Genomic DNA, 9,023 nt, shown 5'->3' with positions numbered 1-9,023 from the left:
AGAGCGACAAATAAAGTTTTAAATTGTCAAGAAAAGAATTTATCATGTTTACTATATATATGAACTATTTGTTGTTTGAAGAATATAGTGTTTAGGCAGTTTATCAATATTTTCGACACAATAACAACTCACAAACCCCCATTTTTAAAGTATTAGCTTAAAAAGCTAGATTTGGCGATAAAAGCGCCAGCTTCACAGCTTTGGCCAACCCACAACAGCGGAATCAGCTGTTCGCCAGTGAAGAAGAAGAGCGTGCGCGAGCGTTCGGTGAATGAAACTAAAATATTTTACTTTTTATTGTATTTAGCGGACGGAAACGGAACAAAAAAACGTAAATAGATGTGGTAAACAAGCTGATAAGACGCTGATAAAAGAAAGTTTTATGACAAACCCATTGCTCACCCACGAAATGATATAGTATTGGTGCGTAGAAGAACCAACCGCCTATATAAAAAGTTTAATTGAAGTGTGCGCAAAAAAAAGTGAAAGTGCATACAGAACCCTCACGCCCACGCCCACGACGCCCCTTTTTGAGGGGAGTGGCAGTAACGGCCGTCCCTCTCGCTTTACCCCCCTTTTTGTGTGTGTGTGTGCGTGGGGGGCGCCTGTGTTGCGCGACCTTCACGCAACCTTCAACATGCAGCAACACGTTGTGTGTAATCTAACATTTTTTTTTTGCCAATAATCTGAAAGAAACAACAACTGAATCGAATAAAACGCTAACAAAATAAAAGGCAAAATAAAGCCAGCAACCGGCTGCCAATGGCAACACAAAAACAAAAATCAACAAATTCTCCCAGCAAACAAAAAACTGCATTTCGCTCTCGCTCTCTCACTTTTTCTCTCTGAGCTTGGCGCTCTCTGTCGTTTAACCCGTTTGCTTTTGCGATTGGGCGATTTTCGAATTCAATTCAACTTCAAAAGTCGAGCGGAAAAGTTGGGCGCGCGAAAAACCAGAGATCCTTGCTCGAGTGAAAAAGTATTACCGTTCGCGTTATCAAAAAGCCTCGAATCGTGTCATTTGAATTGATAACGTAGCTATAGACAAAAATCGGGTTTGATTTTCGTATGCTAATTAGCTCGTTTTTCATTAGCATTTCTAAACCCTCGCTAATTTGCGTTTTAGTTTCGTTACACGGGTATGGTGAAATGATTGCCCTTATGTTTTGAAAAACAAAAAGCTCGATAAAGTAATAAATGCTTTGTTACTTTAACTACAAAGTATTTCCTTTTAAAAACTGAAATAAAAGTCTAATCAAAAAAAATTTTCAATTCACAAGTACAATTAATGGGTAACGCACGGTCTTCATGTTAAATAGTTCATAATTGATTCAATTGCATTATTTGTAGAAAACTATTTACAACGAGCTTGCTTTTCTTACGTCATTTCGGCTAAACAATTTACAATCCTCCTCCAGCGACAATTGCAAAACAATTTCGGTGACTCTTACAGATAAACAAACACAAAGTTCAACGGCATTCATTCGTGTAAAAATAAGCCAGGCGGCCAGAGCAACTAATTATTTTGTTGATTTGGCACATTAATTGCCCGCAAACGAGTCGCGTGTGAACGAACCAAATAGAACACCGGACACCCAGACGTTCACATCGATATATAGCAGATATAGCTGATATAGCCCAAGATTCCACAGATCGGCCACGAAATGAACGACCGTGAATTGGGCTGTGCGGGCGGACAATTTATGGATCGCGGGCGGATGAACCAGAATGGCGTTGTCCAGCCGCTGCTCACTGGTAAGTAGGTAGCCATATGTCGCCAACAGATGGCGCTCATGATAGTGGTAAAAAGCTGGTAGTGATGGTGGTACCAAGATATGATCAAATACATAAGATTCTATTGTAATTTTTAAATATTTACTACTGTACCTTTTCATTCCTCTATTATTTGTTTGTTCAAAATAATTGCAATATATCGGAGAATATAGTGGAATTTCTAATCTTTAAAGCCGACTGACATTTGGGCACAGACATTTTGGCGCGCTATGCGCTGCTTTTGCCGGCTTTTTACGAGTATTGCACTTGGTATAGGTACATAAATATACATATGTGCATATATACAGCATATATTTTTAGGCGATGCAGACACGAGCGCAAATAAATAAAAGCGAACCGATTTTTAGGTCTTTGCACTTAGATAAGAATTTGCATTTCATTTTCGGGCTTTTGTTCATTTATTTTTGCGGCGTTAATTTGCACCACCAGCAATTGACGCTCCATGCTATCTTATCTGCATAACACGCTGAACACTTTGCTACTTGGTACAGAGGAACCTAGCTAAGTCAGACCCCCAGTATAGTTAAAAACTAATAATTATTGCCTTTACAGATTTGTACCAAATAACCATGGCCTATGCCTATTGGAAATCCGATAAGACAGATGATACGGCGGTATTCGATTTGTTCTTTCGCAACAATCCATTCCACGGGGAATTCACGATTTTCGCCGGACTCGAGGAGTGCCTCAAATTCCTGGATAGCTTCCACTATTCCCAGAGCGGTGAGTCTATGGCACAGCATAATATTTTGATTTTAATACGCTAATCAACTCGGTTGTACCCTTTCAGATATCGAATACCTGAAGCAAACACTGCCCGAGGGCATTGAGCACGAGTTTTTTGAGTACCTCGGCAATCTGACGGCGCGGGATGTCACCTTGTATGCCATTGATGAGGGCACAGTAGCATTTCCACGGTGTGTTTGCATGGGATCCATCAAATTAAACGAATGATGATTGGCTTAGATAGTGTGATATAAGTTTAGGAAATTCCAGCAGATATAAGTTTAGCTATCGCCTATTATTGATATAGACACAGTTCAAGTTTAACACACATTTAAAGCATGTTGGTATATAAATTCTCATAGACTATGAACATTAAAGCAAACTCATTTTAAAATGTATCGTTAAAAATATTTTTAGAACCAACATCATAACAGTCAGCAAGTATTTATCTTAAAATAATTTTATATCCATAACACACAGTTCTCATAATTGCAACTGATAAGTCTTAAGATATTTTGCTTTCAGCAAAGTTCTTATCTGAAAACAAAGTAATAGGATTACCCAGCAATTATGTAAACTTTAAACACTCCAGATAAGTGAGGCAGGCGTATTCATTAAACGTATTTTTCCACTTTTAGAGTACCCATCATTAAGATCGAGGGACCTTTGATCATAGTCCAGCTGCTGGAGACAACGCTTCTCACCTTGGTAAATTATGCCAGGTAGGCATCGCTTATACACTATCTGGAAATTTCCTAATAATACCTACTCCACTTGCCACCCAAAAACAGTTTGATGGCCACCAATGCAGCCCGTTATCGCATGGTAGCTGGTAAACATGTCAAACTATTGGAATTTGGACTGCGTCGTGCCCAGGGACCAGATGGAGGTCTATCCGCATCGAAATACTCCTACACAGGTACTACACCACCATCAAATATGAACTTTCACACGCCCCAAACTCCGAGACTCATGGAGTTCTATAAAATCGTGACAAGAAAGGTCAGCCGTGTGCGATATGAATGTTTTTCGGCATTGCCAAATTGCATGCAGACAGCTCATTATCAATTAAAAATAATAAGGGAGAGGTAAGCATCAGGATTCGGGCAAAGCTTATTCACAGTCACCTTTTGTTGGAAAGCTTAACATTTCTGTGAGTCCGATCTACAGATTCTTAGATGTTATAAATGAACTATATACTTTTAATCACAAAAATAAGCCTAATCGAACATTTAGTTAGTCAGCGCTAAAGTAATTATCTATACTAAGTTTACAGGGTATTCAAATAGTCCATAGGCCAGCATATCTGAGGCATTGATCCTTTCGAAGGGCCTGCAGGAAGTCGGTGCTTTTCATATTGCCTCTGGCCGACTTTTATGATGTGCATGCATGCAAAGCACGTGTCACTGTCAGGAGCTGAGGCTTCGCTGACTCTGATTTCCGATTTTGCCATTTCTCAAGGCCCTCTCCCTCCGAACTATGAGTAATTCTCCGCCTTCATCAAGGCTTCCGGCTCGGCTCCACCTGCTCCTCTCGCGACAAAGTTCAAGAACTCTAGTTTATGTGTTAAACTAAATGCGCCCGGGCGGCAGTAAAATGCCCAAAGTGGGTGGCACACGCAACGCCTACGTGGGGTGTCCATGTATATGGAGTATATCGGTGCCAGGCACCCATCGAATCCGGATTTGAACATGGCAAACCCTGCTCCTGCTCCGGAGCCTCTCAATTGGCGCTCACACATCGTAACTTTTTCGGTTTCGTTTGTTTGGCAAGCAACGCTCCAAGTTTTTAATGCGTTCCACATTGTGCTTGGACTATACATATATCATCTATATAGTATCACCCTAAATCGCGTGGCGTCAAGGTTCCCTTCAAGGTTTTTTGTTTGTGATAAACTAAATGGAAATTGAAATGTTTATAGCCGGAATTTCCGCTCCTAATGGAGGAAAATAATGAAACGAGAACATTAAACGAGTATTTAAAAGTTTGGAGGCATTGTATCATTGTGTAAACTAAATTATACGATCATTTATTCTCTTGTCAGGCGGTTTTGATGGCACCTCCAATGTGCTGGCTGGAAAATTGTTCAACATACCCGTAAAGGGAACGCATGCCCATGCCTATATCACTAGTTTCAGTAGTATTGGAGAGCTGAAGACCCGTCTGATTAAGCACAAGCAAACAGGTGAGTAAATGCTGTACTAAGCATTAAGAAAGCAGAATCATAATATGTATTTCCTAGGCATTCTGGAAGATCTATTGGAGCACGCTGTCAGGCACCGGTCATTGCTGTCCCATCTCCTGGACGTTTCTACGGAGGAATCCAGTGAGGGAGAACTGGCAGCGATGGTGTCCTATGCCATCGCATTCCCTGATGGATTCATGGCACTTGTCGATACGTACGATGTTAAGAGGTATTTCGCTTTTAGGCAGATTCTCTCGGAACGGTTTTAGTTTTCGGTTTATTCCTACGTTTGTGATGTTCTCCCGTAACTATCCCGGTAACCCTCATCTTGCCCTCGTTTATTTTGAGTATGGATTTCTTTGTTATATTTCGTATTGTATTTGAGACTCTCGAGACGTGCACCAGCCAGTTACAAAACCCCAAAACCAGAGTAACTATTACATACATAGCTAACAAGGCTCCAATGAAGAGTTTTTTATTTTCCCCTGCCTCATCCCAATCATTTCTTGAGCTTTTCATTTCGTTCTTTCGTTTGAGTAATAATCAAAAGTATTATCCAACAGCCGAGAAACAGAACAAGCCAACACAGAACCAAAGCTTATCAATGATATCAAGTCTGAGAACAGTCCGCCCAAGCCAAAGACAAGCCCCTCGACCAATGGCCATCAAAATGGTCAGGCTGTTGGCCACGTAAACGGCCACAAGACCAATGGTCATCAGAATGGCGTTGCTCAGAATAATGGCAGTAGATCGCCAAAAGATACAGATATACAAGATACTAAGATACCCAGCACAACAACTACGAAAACAACTGCAACAGCAACAGGAACCTTAAAGACAACCACAGTGTCCAATGGGACGGCATACCTACCAAAATATGTCGAGAAGTCATTCAGGTAAATGTCGTTATCGAAAGCAGACCAAGCAATCAGTAATAGAAAAACCAAATGATTAAATAGGCGAATATCGAATTTAAAAGCATTTACTTAATCTATCTTTCCATTGTCATTTCCTCCTAACCGACCTAATCATAAATCACATCTGCATTTTTAACAGCATTTTCTTCTGCTTTTTAAGACTTTACGCTCATTATTTCAAATGTAACTAATTGGAGCTAACAAAAATCTAGTTTGGAAGTTAATATCCTGGATCATTTTGTTAGCTCTACTCTCGAATTATGATTTTTACTAATGTAAGCCTTGCATGACGACGTGGAGAAATATTCAACTAGAAATTCGATACTAAATTCAAAATTTCATACATGCATATATGCGTTTATATATCTAAGCTAAAATACATGTATGTCCATGTATGTGTCCTCTGCTTTGGTGTCACGAAATTGGTCAAAGATCCTCTAGAGTGGGAAACTAATCCTGGCAAAAGATTCGAACAATGCAAACCAACCAGAACAGGTGAAGTCATTTTATTTTATTTTATTTTATTTAATTTATCTTTTGCCTTCTCCCTGTTGCCCGCCCAACTTTCTTCTGTGTAATTTTTCGTATCACTTTCTTCTACTAACACGCTCAATATATCATATTACATTCTTCCGTTTAATATTATTTTTCTAACTGACTTTTGTTTATTATGCTTTTTATTTTCTCGTCCTAAATGTGAATGTGTGAAACAAATAAAATCGAAAACATAATCGAACCCGAATCAGAATCAGAAACCCATAAATATCGAAAGCAAATGAAAAGAATTTACGAACCTAACATAGTAAACAAATGACTTCCGGCACTATTTTGGCAGAGGTATGTAAAACACACGTCTTCAACCTACAGAAACATGATAAACTATCATATGGCATACAACTCACCTACTCAAAAGCAACAAATGCGGCAAACAAAGCCAAAGTTCATGCATAATGATATGCGATCCCTAAGCTCACAAACACATAACCAGCTGCATAAAACAATCAAGAGAAGTTTAGACCGTGCAATTTTCAACTGAACCTCGATCATAACCAAATAGTTCATTAACAAAGCTAATCAGTTTTCTTGGAAAAACGTAAAGTAAACATGTTCGCTATATTTCTGCATTGTTTTAAGCACACAAATGAAAAACCGAATCCCGATACGAAACCACGCACTGATTCACCCTAATGCTGTCATAGACTAAACCCCCTTCTTATTGTCCACGTCTTCAGTTGTAAAACATTTTTTTAGGAAATTAATTTTAAATTTTCTTGTTTTCTGTGCCCCAGTTTTGTATTGTTACATACATATATTTTCCGAAACATTTTATTTCCGAACAACCCCGACGTCTGGGATAACTTTCAAAAATGTTTTTTCTTTTCGTTGGTTTTATGACCTGTACATAGTTAAGAAAAGCGTCCGAGAGAGCACACTGCATGGCTTGAAAAACAAAACCGAATATCTTTGACTTTTTGTGCTGCTCCCTTTTGAGAAAATTATGGCATTTTCCCAGGCTTCAATTTCTAACACAAAGAGCCGCACCTGCAAAGAGAACCTATTTGAGTTCTGAAACACGTTTTATAGCTCCACCCCACTTTCGAAACATTTGGTTTTGCGTAATTCTCGCTTTCAAACTAGTGACCAAAACCAAAAATTTAAATATTGTATAGCAAAATGAGTGAAATTTGAACGTTGAATTGAAAACCAAAAACCAAGCAGCACTTGTTCGAATCCATAGATGCGACTTCTAAACACCTGCTTGTGATTTCTTCTCCACAGGAGTGGCCTGCTGAATTTCAGCGCCGTGGCTTTGGCCCTCAACGATCTGGGCTACCATGCGCTGGGCATTCGAATCGACTCCGGGGATCTGGCCTATCTTTCCTGCCTGGCACGCGAGACCTTCGAGAAGGTGGCGGAGCGATTCAAGGTGCCGTGGTTCAACAAGCTGACCATTGTGGCGTCCAACGACATCAATGAGGACACCATTCTGAGCCTGAACGAGCAGGGGCACAAGATCGATTGCTTTGGCATTGGCACGCATTTGGGTGAGTTTTGCACTTGCATTTCAAATCTTGAATGCGTAGTAAATCACGTTTACTTTGCAGTTACCTGCCAACGACAGCCGGCGCTGGGATGTGTGTACAAGCTCGTGGAGATCAACGGCCAGCCGCGCATCAAACTGAGCCAGGACGTGGAGAAGGTGACGATGCCGGGCAACAAGAATGCCTATCGGCTGTACAGCGCCGATGGTCACGCCCTCATCGATCTGCTGCAGAAGGTGTCGGAGCCGCCGCCAGCGGTGGGACAGAAGGTGCTGTGCCGGCATCCGTTCCAGGAGTCAAAGCGTGCCTACGTGATACCCTCGCACGTGGAGTCGCTCTACAAGGTGTACTGGAAGTCGGGCAAGATCTGCCAGCAGCTGCCCACCTTGGAGCAGGTGCGCGAGAAGGTGCAAATCTCGCTGAAAACGCTGCGCAACGATCACAAGCGCACGCTCAACCCGACGCCCTACAAGGTGGGTGTATGAGCTTATGAGCTGGCTTACGAATATGGTCTAACCAATGTCTCACTTTCTTCAGGTGGCTGTCAGCGATAATCTCTACAACTTCATTCACGATCTGTGGCTCCAGAATGCACCCATCGGCGAGCTATCATGATCTATATAAGGTGGATCTGGCAAGGATGCGCTGAAACATTTCCGAGAAATTTACTTACTTTTGGTTTTCAATTTTTGTTGGCCTCGATCTTGGGGTCGTGGTGGATTATTTTTGTAGTCAATTGCTGGTCATATGCATTGTGGAGCTGGAACTCGTTCCGTCGCACGAAGAATTCCCCCTGACTATGAAGCACAAACGCCCACGCAATTTAGCGAGTGAATTTCAAATCAATAGTTTTAACGTGTTTATCTAATATACTACTACTACTATGTAAAACGCACATCATATTCAGGAATGTGTCATGTGCCTTAAACGAGAAGCGGAAGCGGAAATAGAATCAGGATGCACAGGAATCACGAACCCAAATCGAGTTAATAAGTTACAACCAAATATCGGAGCGGAATATATATGTCTTTAATATTTTTCTAGTACTTAAGTGTTGAAATGTTGCGAACGAAGGATGAATGTTAGAAGTACAAATGCTTTTTAGGACATTTGCACGCAGTAGGGCACACATCAAGCACACAACTATACGTACTCTATCTATATATAACTCTACATACTGCGATTATGTATTTAACTAAATTCAATTGTATATATGTTCAACTGGATAATTGTTAGCCAACTAAGCAATACAGACACACCCAAAACACACAGCCATTCTTAAATGACCGCTTCTTAATAATGTTTGCCCGTAGTTTTGATTAAAAATAAATGGTAAAAGAACGCCGCAAACAGAACTGA

General features: G+C 40.7%; 1 protein-coding gene across 10 annotated transcripts; it reads left to right on the top strand.

The window, feature by feature from the left end:
• Window positions 1–231: 231 nt before the first annotated feature.
• LOC117141391 (nicotinate phosphoribosyltransferase) lies at window positions 232–9,019 on the top strand. 10 transcript variants are annotated; one of them, XM_033304835.1, is made up of 12 exons: window positions 232–344; window positions 1,454–1,755; window positions 2,347–2,517; window positions 2,585–2,711; window positions 3,159–3,242; window positions 3,312–3,439; window positions 4,565–4,705; window positions 4,763–4,934; window positions 5,269–5,601; window positions 7,402–7,667; window positions 7,728–8,137; window positions 8,202–9,019. In XM_033304835.1, exons 2-12 carry the CDS (start codon window positions 1,665–1,667, stop codon window positions 8,277–8,279), a joined length of 2,001 nt encoding a protein of 666 aa, XP_033160726.1. In that variant the 5' UTR covers window positions 232–344; window positions 1,454–1,664; the 3' UTR covers window positions 8,280–9,019. The 10 variants fall into 10 exon arrangements, 9 of the variants coding, with proteins under 9 accessions (XP_033160726.1, XP_033160701.1, XP_033160718.1 ...); XM_033304810.1 differs by having other exon boundaries at window positions 233–331; XM_033304827.1 differs by having other exon boundaries at window positions 235–331; window positions 1,419–1,755.
• The last annotated feature ends 4 nt before the right edge of the window (window positions 9,020–9,023 follow it).

This window comes from Drosophila mauritiana, chromosome 2L (assembly GCF_004382145.1).
Source record: "Drosophila mauritiana strain mau12 chromosome 2L, ASM438214v1, whole genome shotgun sequence".
Taxonomy (NCBI): Eukaryota; Metazoa; Arthropoda; class Insecta; order Diptera; family Drosophilidae; genus Drosophila; species Drosophila mauritiana.
Note: the sequence above shows the minus strand (reverse complement) of the source record. Positions and strands in the feature narration are given on the sequence as shown.

Excerpts from the sequence above, each read along its gene's own strand:
- LOC117141391 (XM_033304835.1), top strand. The coding sequence starts at position 1,665 with ATGAACGACCGTGAATTGGGCTGTGCGGGCGGACAATTTATGGATCGC. Across the intron at positions 2,518-2,584 it reads CTTCCACTATTCCCAGAGCG|ATATCGAATACCTGAAGCAA; the intron begins GTGAGTCTATGG and ends GTACCCTTTCAG. Across the intron at positions 8,138-8,201 it reads TCAACCCGACGCCCTACAAG|GTGGCTGTCAGCGATAATCT; the intron begins GTGGGTGTATGA and ends CACTTTCTTCAG.